Source organism: Diaphorina citri, unplaced genomic scaffold, assembly GCF_000475195.1.
Source record: "Diaphorina citri unplaced genomic scaffold, Diaci psyllid genome assembly version 1.1 scaffold391, whole genome shotgun sequence".
Lineage (NCBI taxonomy): Eukaryota > Metazoa > Arthropoda > Insecta > Hemiptera > Psyllidae > Diaphorina > Diaphorina citri.
Window position 1 is genome coordinate 23,920 of NW_007377826.1, and position 14,730 is coordinate 38,649.

The window sequence follows — 14,730 nt, forward strand, 5'->3', positions numbered from 1 at the left end:
AAGAATAAGCACAAGTCCTCACGATGGTTGACTGCGGTTCAGGAATATCCATGTTTAATTATCTGGTCTCGTGAACCCGTTGGGAATTGAACCCTGAACCACTCATGTACAAGTCTTGTGTGATAACCACCCGGCCATCACCGGGGTAATTTGTCACATAAAATTATTTTCAAAGAAGTTTTAAACTTTTAGCTAAAATCCACAAAAAGAGGAACACCAACAGGTACAGCAATGCTTGAAAAGTATAATGAGCCACTTGTAATCTGAAAAGGAAAGAAGATAATAGAATGTGAAAATGTAGGTTCATCGCCAGCCTAGTTAGCTCGTCTGCCTTGTAAGAGCTAGATTGCGGGTTCGATTTCCGCCTAGGATGAACACAGATAAGGTTCGTTTTCAGAACGTAAAATGGAGGTTTAGTTTTAGAGAAAAGAGAACACGTAGATAGTTTTTTATACTACCTAGTAAAAGTCGACTGTCACTTGATTACAAACCGGTGCTGCGCGGTAGTGGAGTACCCAAATAATATTCAATTGTTTACATAAAAAAATAATATGAAACTAGAAAACTTACCGTTTAAATCGGCGTAGTGCATATTTTCGTGTTTCAGGATCCATTTCATCATGTAGAAGGTGCACTAGAACGCCTTTGACATAAGTCTCTACGTATTCATCCCAATCTAGATCTCGTATGTTGAATGGAAACTTGGCTTGTTCTTGTGGAGATAAACTGTTCCACATTGTATGGACATTCTCGTTGATGAAGGTCCATTCATTTGTACTGAACGGTTCGAGGACCCTCATCACTTTGTCCATTCGTTCATATAGTGGGACCAGTCTGGAAAAGAAATGCTAGCTCTAAATTATTCTATGCAGGTTGCCAGCGTAGTTAGCTTGGCTGGTAGCGCGTCTGTATTTTATGCACTAGGCCGCTCGTTCCATTTCCGCCCGGGGCGGATTTTATCGTTAACTCATAATGTTCGTTCTCGAAACGGCTGTCTTTCTCCTACCCTGTCTTCCTTCTCTCTTCGATTTTGGGACGATATGACCTTAGCAGTTGCAATTCCCTCTATCAAAACTCTTTTTCTTAATAATAATAAAATTAAAAAAAACTACTAACCTGAGCTTGGTCCTAGTGATGGGCGCGAAGAAATCCAAAATATAGCCAAACAAATAGTGGTAGAACAAGCTCTGAATGGCATACGCGGTTTTGTCCCCAACCAAATGATAGCAGTACCACCACATTGTTCGGGAGAAGGGCATTCTAGCGCCTGCTTTGAATACTTTACCGAAGAACTCCACCATAGTAATGGGATTGTCTGTTGAGCTCACATAGTTGAATATGGGGATGGCAGGCCTGGTTTTCTGATGGTATCTGCAGAAGATAGTTTAATAAAGATCGGAACATGATCAGAAGAGCAATAATTATCATGAACGCTGAATGACACATCACTCACTCAATAATAAAGTAGGTAACTAGGTATTAGGTTACTCGTTCATACATAAGTACAACCTATCTGGAGATTAAAAGTTCGATTCTTCATTTTGATATCGGGGCAAAATTAAAGGCAAAATAGTTGGTAAGAGGTAAACATAGAAAAATTTCCATCTTAACTTTCGTTTTAGTTTCTGGTCAGTCTAGTTAGTGTGGAGGGTAGATAAAGAAAACCTGTAACCTCCAGCAAACAATGACTTAAAAGATAGATGCGAATAATTTTTATAAGTAGGCAGAAATCTGTAATATAAAGGAATTAAATAATCTCACCTATTAGCACTATACCAAGCAGAGCAGATCAAAGCATTGATTACCATGTCTGCAGGAACAATGTGCGCTGCTAAAATCGGATTACAATAGATAGACCGGATAATACCAGCAAGACCTGCGGATATCAAACCAGTTGGACCGTAGTAGTTATCGATCCAGCCGGGAGTTGGTCCTTTGCTTGTGGATAATACTGAAATTAAATTAGAAAATGGAATTAGATGCGACTGCCCAGATGATCACCCATCCGGATACCAATCACAGGAAACGTTGCTTAACTTAATGGGGAACTAGTATTTAATGTACAATCTCGCCGCTGCTGGCTTACTTTGTTAGTGGATGTGCAGTTAGCTCGAGTTTGTATGCGCGCCGTGGAATACCAGTGTGTACGCAATGTGCTAAGCTTAAAATTCCATCAGAATATCTACGGACTTTTAAGCCCGCCATTCATCGGATGCGATGATCTCATCAGTCCATCGCATGCGATTGAACTCATCGTGAGTGAGGGATTTTTTTTTTACTTTTTTATAGAATTTATTTTAAGAGGGGACTAACATCTTAGGTCTTTGCCCCTTAGGGATAATTTCTATCCAATAAGCTCGACTGATCTGATGTAATATTTGTTAAGCTTACCACAGCTGGGTCTGAATATTCCTACAGGAATGTCCTTCGCTTCTTCATGGATCATTTGCTCTGCAGCACACTTGCTCAGGGCATAAGTATTGACATTTTCCTTGGCTAAACTGGAGATAGGAAAATAGAATGAGAGTGCATTATTACATGTACACAGGTGGATGCTCCAAAATTCCGAGCCTGGTCTATAGTAAAGGATAAAAATTGAGCTTGAGGGGGGGGGGAGCCCGGGGCCCCTTGCCAAACCCAAACCCTCAATACGGCCCTGCAAAGGATAGTAACTTTTCTAACGAATGAGGAGTTCTGACCCATTGACTACTAATACTCGTCCTGTAAGGGTAGGGGCCTACTTTTGTAGTTCTCTTTTCGTTAGGTACCTACATCATTCATTTTATGATGAGGGTTATCTGCTCCTGCTACCTATCATTTATGTCAAATTGTTTTGACTTGGCGGGGCGGAGAGCTACCGCGCTCCATAATAATAATAATCATCATCATCAAGAGTGTGTTACCTTCTGACGGCGGATTCATAGGTGTGTTTCTCATCATCCCCCAATTGAGTGAGACTTATCAAGTAGGAGTAGTGAGTGGGTGGGGAGTATATTTTCTCATCTATTGTTTTCAGATAGGCGTTGGAGAAGGCAGTCGAAACGTACATGAATAGCTTGAAGAAAACAAGAAGAGAATTACTTGGTGAAGATATGACCATTACACAAGTTTCTATCACGAAGTTGGGCTAAAGAAAGTCGTATTTTTTTTTATTTTGATAATATGATAATATTGTGCTTTTTGCGATACTATTTGCCGTTTATGAGTTTAAAAAAATCCCTGGTAATTTAGGTAGGTATGTAGTTAGGTACCTACCTATAAAAAAAATGTACCGTTCTGCAAATGAACCTCTTTTCAGAGATATATTGCCATTGCACCTATCTACTTATAACATCGGCACCTACAGACCAATTGCTTAAAATCACTTCTCGGACACAGAAGGAACTTACCCTCAAATGGGGGCATTGTTTGGCCAACTTGACCACAGTTGAACTAGTATTTAATGTACAATCTCGCCGCTGCTGGCTTACTTTGTTAGTGGATGTGCAGTTAGCTCGAGTTTGTATGCGCGCCGTGGAATACCAGTGTGTACGCAATGTGCTAAGCTTAAAATTCCATCAGAATATCTACGGACTTTTAAGCCCGCCATTCATCGGATGCGATGATCTCATCAGTCCATCGCATGCGATTGAACTCATCGTGAGTGAGGGATTTTTTTTTTACTTTTTTATAGAATTTATTTTAAGAGGGGACTAACATCTTAGGTCTTTGCCCCTTAGGGATAATTTCTATCCAATAAGCTCGACTGATCTGATGTAATATTTGTTAAGCTTACCACAGCTGGGTCTGAATATTCCTACAGGAATGTCCTTCGCTTCTTCATGGATCATTTGCTCTGCAGCACACTTGCTCAGGGCATAAGTATTGACATTTTCCTTGGCTAAACTGGAGATAGGAAAATAGAATGAGAGTGCATTATTAGTTGTGAATGAGAGTGCATGTATTTAGGTACCTATAAAAAAAAAATGTACACAGGTGGATGCTCCAAAATTCCGAGCCTGGTCTATATTAGTAAAGGAGAAAAATTGAGCTTGAGGGGGGGGCCCGAGGCCCCTTGCCAAACCCTAAATACGGCCCTGCAAAGGATAGTAACTTTTCTAACGAATGAGGAGTACTGACCCATTGACTACTAATACTCGTCCTGTAAGGGTAAGGGCCTACTTTTGTAGTTCTATTTTCGTTGGGTACCTACATCATTCATTTTATGATGATGATGAGGGTTATCTGCTCCTGCTACCTATCATTTATGTCAAATTGTTTTGACTTGGCGGGGCGGAGAGCTACCGCGCTCCATAATAGTACTAAGAACTAAAACCCCTGGCTGAGAAAGAACCTTCGCCCTGATGTTTACGGGGCGAGCATCTTGACCGCAATACCACCTAGGCAGGTAATGGTGTTAGATACCTAGAAGGAAAAGTGCTTCCATTACTTTGAATAAGTTCCCTATACTTAAAGTACTTTTATAACTATTAATGAATTTATTTAATTTTGACATCTTTTGTAAATACTATTTTACCTAGGTTATTTATGAAAATGGATACTTACGAGTTGGTTATTTATCCCGACTCGGAGTTTCGTCTATTTTCATAGACATAGACAAGTTTCCCTTGAAAATGTCTATGAAATAGACGAAACTCCGAGTCGGGATAAATAACCAACTCGTAAGTATCCATATTCATAAATAACCTAAGTAAAATACCTAGTACTTTTATAACGGAAAGTAATAAGTAAAATGCCTATTTACATAAATTTACACATTTAGAAGAATAATGACTTAATTATTAAAATCAAATACAATATTTCCAAAATACATTACGTAAATCTAAAACTAAATAAATTTATTGTCATTATTTCTTTCAAGACCAAAGAGTTTGACAGTTTGACTTATTAATGAGATAAGTACCTACCTAATTAAATATTTACGTAGGTGATTTATATGTATTACCTACCAACCTAAAACGAAAATTAAATGCTTAGAACAAGAAAAATAAATAATAAATTTTAAATTTAATTACAATGTAATTAATTAATTATTTACTTATGTAGGTACTCATTTTGCCTTTTGCTATCAAAATATGATCGTGGGGAAAACGCAGAGCGGGTTCGTAACTACCTACGTATTTTTCTTGTTCGTAAAATAAAGTAATAGGTACCTACAAAACTAAACATGTGTTAAATCTACCTTATTATTTATAGATGGTTGTAAATCGACAAAAATTCCTTTAATAAATTATATTTAACATTAAAATAAACTAGAAGGACCATGATCAGTGATTTTTATCATGAGAAGTTTCTTGCAGTACGGGCCAGCAAGGTCACATGACCAGACAAGTACCACGGTCAACGTTGGTTAACATGGGTGATCCTGATCACACAATATGTTTCTAACGTCCGTCATAAAAAAAATACTGACCACAGTGATTTTTCTTAAGCCTAATCCTTAGAATTTAATTTCTATTCGAAGTCCAAAATTTAGATAGCACATTTGTAATACCTAGCAGCGTTCCGCCTCACCAAATCGAAATGCGAAACCTCTCTCGTAGGTACGAAGTAAAAGAAGATAATAAGTTGGTAACCTAATAAAATAAATTTCTACTCTACTAAAAAATAAAATAACTAATTGATAACAGGAGAAGAGAAGGTAAATGATAACGAAAAACAATTGACTGAGGTGATAATAGAAATAGAATTATTCTAGGTACCTATCTACAACAATAAAATTTATCAGTATTGTCTTTTGTCTACTTATAATAAAAATTGATATTCTATGTCAGGTAACTACCAAAATAATAAAACAATCTATTGAGTAAATAAATACCATCATACCGAGGTAAAATAAAATGTAAAGTATTATTGTCTGAAATTCCGAATAGATACCACTTTAAGTAGATACGTCTTGTCTAATAGCCGAAATAAGTAATATTTGGTACCTATCTACACGTATTAGAGCGAAATTATTATAATAGTAATTTTTATTATGTACCTATAACGAATTATTCAAATTGAACGTAAATCTAAATTAATTGTTCCCACTCTGCACGACACGATTTTTTTCCGAACGACAAATGACAACTACGTACATAGGTAAGTATGTAGAATGCATAATGGAATTTTAAGCTTAGCACATTGCATACACACTTGTATTTTACGGCGCACATAAAAACTGGAGCAAACTGCACATCCACTAACAAGATAAGCCAGCAGCGAGATTGAATACACCAGTTCCCAATGATCACTGAAGTCAAGCAACGTTTATCTAAATTATTGTCTTACATTACTATCTTTTTCATTAAATGAGGAGTAAAAATATCTCAGTGAATAAAACGTAAATTAAAAATGAAATTACCTTACCACTAAAGTGAAAATTATTGTCAGTTTCACATTTTAAAATTACCTAAATAAAAAGATTATTGTCAATATAATATGTTTTTAAAAAAGGGAGGGCAATAATAATAATAAATTTAATCATATAAAACTTAAATAGTTACTGAAGTGAAAATTATTGTCAGTTTCACCAGTGGCGTAGCGTGGTCTAAATTCAAGTGTAAGGCGTGTAGGGTACTAATTTCCATCATCCATGCTCTTCATGGATTGGCATAAATTAAGTACAGCAAAAGTCTTCTTCTTCGACCACATCTGTGGCTGAGTGGTCAAGAGCACTGACTCTCAACCTGGAGGTGCTGGGTTCGAATCCCGGCCAGGGCGGAAATTTTCTCACCGAACTTTTCCGTTCTTGGATCGGCATGGATGTAAATAAGAATGTGGCTTAAAGTAATGCGAAAGCGTTGCCAAGGTACAATCTTTTTTTAAACTCTTCTAAAAAATAAAAAAAAGGCATTCCAGAATATCGTTACACTCACCCACTGTTTTGTCCGGGATCGCGTGGGCGTTCGCCTCTTTCCGCGAGTTCAGCGGACCAATGGCGGCGATCACCGAAGTCTCCCGATCCAAAGGGATGGGTCTATCGTTCACCGGTTCGTTTGTCTGCAGCGGGCGTTTGTACGTGACCGTCGTAATGCCGTTCCGACGTTCCCCCGAGACGAGAATGACGTCGTTTTTGCCGCCAATCCGTTCGTCGGGACACACGCCGTTGGCGCCGTCACATTGGGAGGTGGCAGACATGTAGTAGTCGTCCGCGTGGAAGGTGCGCGTCTCGGAGTTGTAGTAGGCGACTACCACGTCGCCACCCACCATGTTCACTCTGGGGAGAATAGAATGGAATTTCAGGAATTATCAGGGGGGCCGAAGTCTGGCTGAGGGACCATAACAGGGAGTAGATCAGCGTCTAGCTAGGGGACTATAAACAGGGAGTAGACAAGTCCAAATTTCCTTATGCTATATCAATAGCGTAAAATTTGTACCCAAAACCAAATGTCAGCCCAAAGCAATCACCCTAGTCAGGGCTGATTCAGAGGCTGACGAAAAACGCCGCGCCGACCCCGTCTGTACACGGGAAAAGGCGAAGAAAAAGAAGATCAAGTATCCTTCATGATACACTAACTCGTTCAGCATAATTAGTAATACTTGGTTGTGTTCAGTAGATTGTCCTATGCCATCTATTTGACTTCCGTCTTCTCCATGGCTATCATTTGGTCTTCAATGGAGAACAGTACTCCCATTAACTCGACTTTTGGCGCGGTAAGACTATTTGACACCTTATAGGCATACTATGGGATGGACATGCTACGACACAGACCACATGCGTCTAATGTAGCACTTTTTTCTTTTCTACTAAATAAAACGGCGCGGTGACGGTAAAACACTCCTCTTTCTTTTCTTCTTTTTTTATATATATAGAGTAGTCGTATTTTTCTTTCGGAAATTGAGACGATTTGCCCTCCTCCTAAACTCATTTGCCTCTTTTGGCGTGGTAGGGCCTATACTTAACTTTCAATAAATTCAATCACGATTCCCTTCTTCCTGGGAACGATTCAATTATGTATTTAGGTACCTTACGAAAACTCTTTTCTACTTAACTTTCAATAAATTCAATCACGATTCCCTTCTTCCTGGGAACGATTCAATTATGTATTTAGGTACCTTACGAAAACTCTTTTTTTACAGCTGATTGATCTCAATGAGCTGGGTATCACGTTCATTTCCTCGGTCTATTTCACTCTCCTACTTCTCATGCCACTCAATTACAGCTGATTGATCTCAATGAGCTGGGTATCACGTTCATTTCCTCGGTCTATTTCACTCTCCTACTTCTCATGCCACTCAAAGATCTTGTCCCTCTTATTCTTGGAGTGAAGGAGACGAACAGGAAGAACGAATAATATGAACAGACAAAATAAAAGGAAAGAGAGAGAGGAGAAGGAGAAAATTCTCGAGTGGAAGGTAACCACTAGGTGAGGTTAACGCCGGAGGCGTTCTCTACCACCTAACCCTTAGAGCTTCATTATTATATGGTCAAATTATCAAGTAAATGAGGATGAAATTCCATGCCTCGCTCGGTTGGAATCGAACCCACGCCTTCCTGTTTACCAGGCGAGCGTCTTGACCACTACCTACGGATTTATTTTGACGTCAATCGGCTCAGTGAAACTGGCTTAGAAGTTCCTTTCAATAGATATTTGACGCATACCTACTTAATTGTTTATGTACTTACAAAACTCCGTAAACAGATGTTCCTACATAAAGAAATAAATCTATGTACTTTATTTTTATTTTTAGCAGATCGACCATGATTTTATTTATTGCTGTCTTACGTAGTAGGTATGTACAATGTACATAGGTATTATGTCATACCGTTATTTTTTTTTATATATATATATTTTTTTCAACGAATTTCTTTTTCACCACTTTTGTTGATATCACAGCACTGGTCGCTACTCGATTAAAGGAGCTACTGATTTGTCCTCACGAGGCCGAGTGCACCCCGAACTCCAAGCAAAGAGCCGAAAAAACTTCGACCCAGCCGGGATTCTACACCGGGACCTCCGGAGTACAAGCCTAGTATGATACCCACTTGGCCACGGAGGTTGCTTGACAATGAGCATTCTATTATAAAAGTGAGGAATAAGAGTGGTTCATAAAAATGGTAAAATAATCAATTCATCTTTCTTTTAAAAATATGCTCCAGTTAGAAATATAACGCCGTCCTTATAGAAATCCTCCACGGTGGGGTAGAACTCCATGGCCAGCTTCTGGTGCTAATTCTAACAAACTGCACGTAAAAATAAGGAAAATTAAAGGAAAACTTAGAAAGTCACGTAGAAATAAATCTTAACTAGAATTTGTTTTCGAATTATTTTCGGAAACCAGGATATTTTATCACTCGCAATCCAGCCAGGTAATGCGTTGAGCACTGGAAGAACAATGCCTTTAAATTTCCATGAAGATATCAGCAGCGTGGCGTGAGATTTCAAAAGGGGAAGCTAAAAACCCACATAGGTACGTATCGAATCGGGATAGAAGAAGATGAATATTTCCATGAAGATATCAGCAGCGTGGCGTGAGATTTCAAAAGGGGAAGCTAAAAACCCATATAGGTACGTATCGAATCGGGATAGAACCCGGATACAGAATCGGATAATCCAATCCTATCCTCTTTTCTACCCCGATACTATCTGGGTTCTACCCGGATAGAATCCTATTTTGGTTCTTTGGGACACTATGCCAAACTGCTGTTCTTAGAATCCAGGTTGAAAGATTACTTCATCACTTACTACTAAGTGGTAAACACGGGGGTTGAGGAATACCCGCCCTTAAAGAGTAAGGGAAGCGGAGGTTCCCTATAGCTTCCAAGTATTTTACGCCACTAGTAGATAGATATGTATAAATATTTATTTGTACAAGTAGGTAACAAGCTAACAAGAAGGTAATGAATTAACCCTGACAGCCTGAGAACCAACTTTGAGTTTAACGACTCGGATCATAAGATAAGTTAGTATGTTTTATGGCAGGAAGTATGTACGTTGTGCCTATTTACTAGGTGTGCATGAGCTTATATCTGCATAAAAGTTTGAAGTGGTAAACACGGGGTATGAGGAATACCCGCCCTTAAAGAGTAAGGGAAGCGGAGGTTCCCTATAGCTTCCAAGTATTTTACGCCACTGGTAGATAGATATGTATAAATAGGTACTTATTTGTACAAGTAGGTAACAAGCTAACAAGTAGGTAATGAATTAACCCTGACAGCCTGAGAACCAACTTTGAGTTTAAAGACTCGGATCACAAGATAAGTTAGTATGTTTTATGGCAGGAAGTATGTACGTTGTGCCTATTTACTAGGTGTGCATGAGCTTATATCTGCATAAAAGTTTTGATTGATGGAATTTATGTAGGCACGAGTGTACATGATTGAGCATAACCTTCAAGCATTATTCTTGAGGGCTACTATAACTAGATAACTACCATTCTGGTTTACGTATATTATTTTATGTATTTCCAACCGCTCTCCTCGCATCAGGTAGTAGGTAAAGCTGTATGAAGAAAAGTACAAAGAAAAAGGTCCAGTCTTTTGAATAATATTCCGGTCAGTTTATTAAATCAAGAATGGAGAGGCATCAGTAATGATTAAAATTGGTAAATGAATAATAAACAATGGAAATAATTGTAACATCTAAAAGTTTGTTGAAAGAAGATAAGGGAGAAGAAGAAAATCAGTGAGATAGGTACTAGAGATTCTCAACCGGGGGTATGATGGTGGTGGGGGTTCGTGAGATTGAACCCGGGTACCCAAGGGGTATGCGTACCTCCGGTTGAGAATCGCTGTACTAGAGGATATGTAATCTATAGGGTGGGGGGGGGGGGGGGTATATAATAAACCATTGAAATAAGCTGCTGAATCTCTCTTGAGTGAGGACTTGACTTCCAGAATTGAATTTCTTCAATAAATGGGTCATTCGGGCATTCCGAGCTGGTGTATTTAGAAATGAGTGATGTAGTTTGATCTTGCTCATTCAGAAATTATCTCTTCATGTCAACATGAGTACGGGAACCTCTACATTTTGGACTTCTCATAGTGAAAATGATATGTTTGTTAAACACGATATTCGTAGTTGGTTTATTTAAAACTACTGATGTAATAGATATTTCGCTAAAAAGTTAAAATAATTTAAATCTCTAAAATTAATAAATACCTACATTATTATTTCAATCGAAAACAGTTTTACTATGAACTTTTTCAGGTCAACTTTGAAATGAACCCCGCACACCTTGTATGGACCAATGAAACTGTCAGGTGTCAGGATAATATTGTTTGTGAACATACGTTTCTAGCATCAATCTTTCACTAGATGTCTATTGAACAGTTAGTTTTTTTTACTTTCTATTACTACAGTATAGCGGAGCTATACTAGTAATGAAAGTATTGTTTCTTTTCGGTTTAGAAAACATTTCTCATGATATGAAAGCGAACCTACTAAAGTAAGTCTTTCAGGTATGTAGGTATCTACTCAATTGTTATTATACATAGATTCTACCTTATAACAAATCATTAAAATTTTAAAAATATAAACATAATACGTAAGTACCTACGTCTAACTTATTTACGTAAATACCTATAATATATACAACCTATGAGACGAATTGAAGATATTACACGGGGATGTGTATAGGATACGTATAGGTAACTAATAAAATTGAGAGAAATAGATGTGCGTAAGGAGTTGCAAAAAGGGCACCATAAAATGAAACAGAATATAATATATGTAAATGCAGTTTCTTTGTGTTATTATGTCACAACTTTGGTGTTCACTGCAGCATTGTATTTTCCCAATATCTCAATAAGCCTAAAATCCAATGTTTACCTACCATGCTGGCACCGATCGCTATGCGCATTTATATGTCATAGCTACTCATTTTCTATGTAAATGTAAATGCAGTTTCTTTGTGTTATTATGTCACAACTTTGGTGTTCACTGCAGCATTGTAGGATTTTCCCAATCATATCTCAATAAGCCTAAAATCCAATGTTTACCTACCATGCTGGCACCGATCGCTATGCGCATTTATATGTCATAGCTACTCATTTTCCATGTGAATGTAAATGCAGTTTCTTTGTGTTATTATGTCACAACTTTTTGTCTGGCTGGGGGACGTTAAACAGGGAGTAGACCAGCCTGAATTTCCCTTGCTAAAGAAATAGCAAAGGTTGAGAGGGAAGGGTATCCACTCGTAAAATTTGTAGCCAAAACCAAATGTCAGCCCAAAGCGATCACCCTGGTTAGGGCTGATAGAGGCTGACGAAAAACGCCGACCCCGTCTGTACACGGGAAAAGGTGAAGAAAAAGAAGAAGATTATGTCACAACTTTGGTGTTCACTGCAGCATTGTAGGATTTTCCCAATATCTCAATAAGCCTAAAATCCAATGTTTACCTACCATGCTGGCACCGGTCGTTTTGCGCATTTATATGTCATAGCTACTCATTTTCCTCACGAGGCTGAGTGGGCCCCGCAACAGCCAGTCACGGAATCAAAAACTAAACATGTGTTAAATCTACCTTATTATTTATAGATGGTTGTAAATCGACAAAAATTCCTTTAATAAATTATATTTAACATTAAAATAAACTAGAAGGACCATGATCAGTGATTTTTATCATGAGAAGTTTCTTGCAGTACGGGCCAGCAAGGTCACATGACCAGACAAGTACCACGGTCAACGTTGGTTAACATGGGTGATCCTGATCACACAATATGTTTCTAACGTCCGTCATAAAAAAAATACTGACCACAGTGATTTTTCTTAAGCCTAATAAGTACTTAGAATTTAATTTCTATTCGAAGTCCAAAATTTAGATAGCACATTTGTAATCACCAAATCGAAATGCGAAACCTCTCTCGTAGGTACGAAGTAAAAGAAGATAATAAGTTGGTAACCTAATAAAATGAATTTCTACTCTACTAAAAAATAAAATAACTAATTGATAACAGGAGAAGAGAAGGTAAATAAATGATAACGAAAAACAATTGACTGAGGTGATAAATAATAGAAATAGAATTATTCCAGGTACCTACCTATCTACAACAATAAAATTTATCATTATTGTCTATTTTTTTTTATAAACAATTATAAAAATTGATATTCTATGTCAGGTAACTACCAAAATAATAAAACAATCTATTGAGAAAATAAATACCATCATACCGAGGTAAAATAAAATGTAAAGTATTATTGTCTGAAATTCCGAATAGATACCACTACACGTATTAGAGCGAAATTATTATAATAGTAATTTTTATTATGTACCTATAACGAATTATTCAAATTGAACGTAAATCTAAATTAAAAACGATTACAATTTTTTTGTCAATGGTGGGGATCGAACCTGGGAAATTCTATATGGCAAGCTAGCGAGTTACCACCGGGCTAACCGTGCCCTCACTTAACAGTGACATTGGTTATCTTACCTGATAGTATACCAAGTCTGGTGTCTCCTGAGCCACAGTCCAGTTCAAGTAGGCAGGTTCTCCAGGCTGACAGTCCAGGCGTAACGTGAGGAAGTAATCCTCGAATGAAGCGGTCTCTGAGGAGCGGTCGATTGTCTTGTGAACCCACTCGCAATAGCGACCCGCTGAAAAAGTGTTCATAAGGACATAATAATGATAATCATAGAAAAAAATCACAGGAAAAAAAAACGAGGTTGAAAGCCTAGTCAACTTGTTTGGTAGCGCGTCTGCTTTATAAGCGCTGGGCCGCGGGTTCGATTCCCGTCCGAGGTGGATTTTATCCTGAACGGATAATGTTCATTCTCCGAACGACTGGTTTTCTTCTATCATGTCTTTCTTCTCCCTTCGATTCCGGAACGATAAGACCTTTACAGTTATAGCTCCCTCTATCAAACCTCTTAAAAAAAAAACTACTAACTGAGGTTGATCTAACATTCCAATACTGTTTTTTAGGTTCTGTTGATGAGATACAAAAGCTCGAAATATCTGCCCACTGTCCAGAGATGTTCTAACCCAATAGTTACCTGCTGAAGGGAAGGGATAGCCTTCGGAGTCAAAGTTGACTCCTGCAAACACTCGCTGCTGACGTTGTTCTGTCTCTGACTTCTGACCGTAACCTCCTTCAGAGCTATCCGTGATATAGAATGGGTGATACCTGGCCGGTTGAGCTGGCTCGTTGCCTGGAATTAATAATTATTCATTTAAGTTCAATAGAAAAATGGCCTTATGGTCAAAGATCCTAACATTTGCAACATACCTACATACACATTAATTTTTAATAACTTAATGGACCTAGCGTAGTGCAGCTTTGCGACATTAACAAACTAGCGCAGCACTGACAGCTACGTGAAAGTCCCGTTCCCATTTGTCGTGAGTTTCATCCGATTTTTTTTCGAATGTCCTGTAGGTAATGTAATTTAAAACGAGATTGTTCCCACTCTGCACGACACGATTTTTTCCGAACGACAAATGACAACTACGTAAGTATGTAGAATGCATCATGGAATTTTAAGCTTAGCACATTGCATACACACTTGTATTTCACGGCGCACATAAAAACTCGAGCAAACTGCACAGTGCACATCCACTAACAAGATAAGCCAGCAGCGAGATTGAATACATCAGTTCCCAATGATCACTGAAGTCAAGCAACGTTTCACGTGGTTAGTATTCGGATGAGTGACGTATGGACGCACTTAGGTTCAATGGGGGTTCAATAGAAAAATGGCTTAATGGTCAAAGATCCTGACATTTGCAACATACCTATGTACATACTACATACACATTAATTTTTAATAACTTAATGGACCTAGCGTAGCGCAGCTTTGCGA

The 14,730-nt window shown here is 38.1% G+C and overlaps 2 protein-coding genes across 2 annotated transcripts in view; both read right to left on the bottom strand.

Moving 5' to 3' along the window:
- Nucleotides 1-50: 50 nt before the first annotated feature.
- Nucleotides 51-7,194, bottom strand: LOC103508360 (fatty acyl-CoA reductase wat-like). The gene is made up of 9 exons (XM_017443732.2): nucleotides 6,861-7,194; nucleotides 3,776-3,880; nucleotides 3,390-3,469; nucleotides 2,904-3,055; nucleotides 2,392-2,501; nucleotides 1,762-1,951; nucleotides 1,117-1,371; nucleotides 571-834; nucleotides 51-263 (listed from the first exon to the last, which is right to left on the bottom strand). The coding sequence occupies exons 1-9, from the start codon at nucleotides 7,192-7,194 to the stop codon at nucleotides 170-172; spliced, it is 1,584 nt and encodes a 527-aa protein (XP_017299221.2). The 3' UTR covers nucleotides 51-169.
- Nucleotides 7,195-13,267: 6,073 nt separating this feature from the next.
- Nucleotides 13,268-14,730, bottom strand: part of LOC103508361 (protein Skeletor, isoforms B/C) — a 38,198-nt gene continuing 36,735 nt past the window's right edge. Inside the window, exons 12-13 of the mRNA XM_026822983.1 lie at nucleotides 13,924-14,079; nucleotides 13,268-13,524 (exon numbers count right to left, since the gene is read on the bottom strand). Coding sequence (XP_026678784.1) covers nucleotides 13,352-13,524; nucleotides 13,924-14,079 — 329 coding nt within the window. The 3' untranslated portion in view covers nucleotides 13,268-13,351. The remainder of the gene's footprint in view (nucleotides 13,525-13,923; nucleotides 14,080-14,730) is intronic.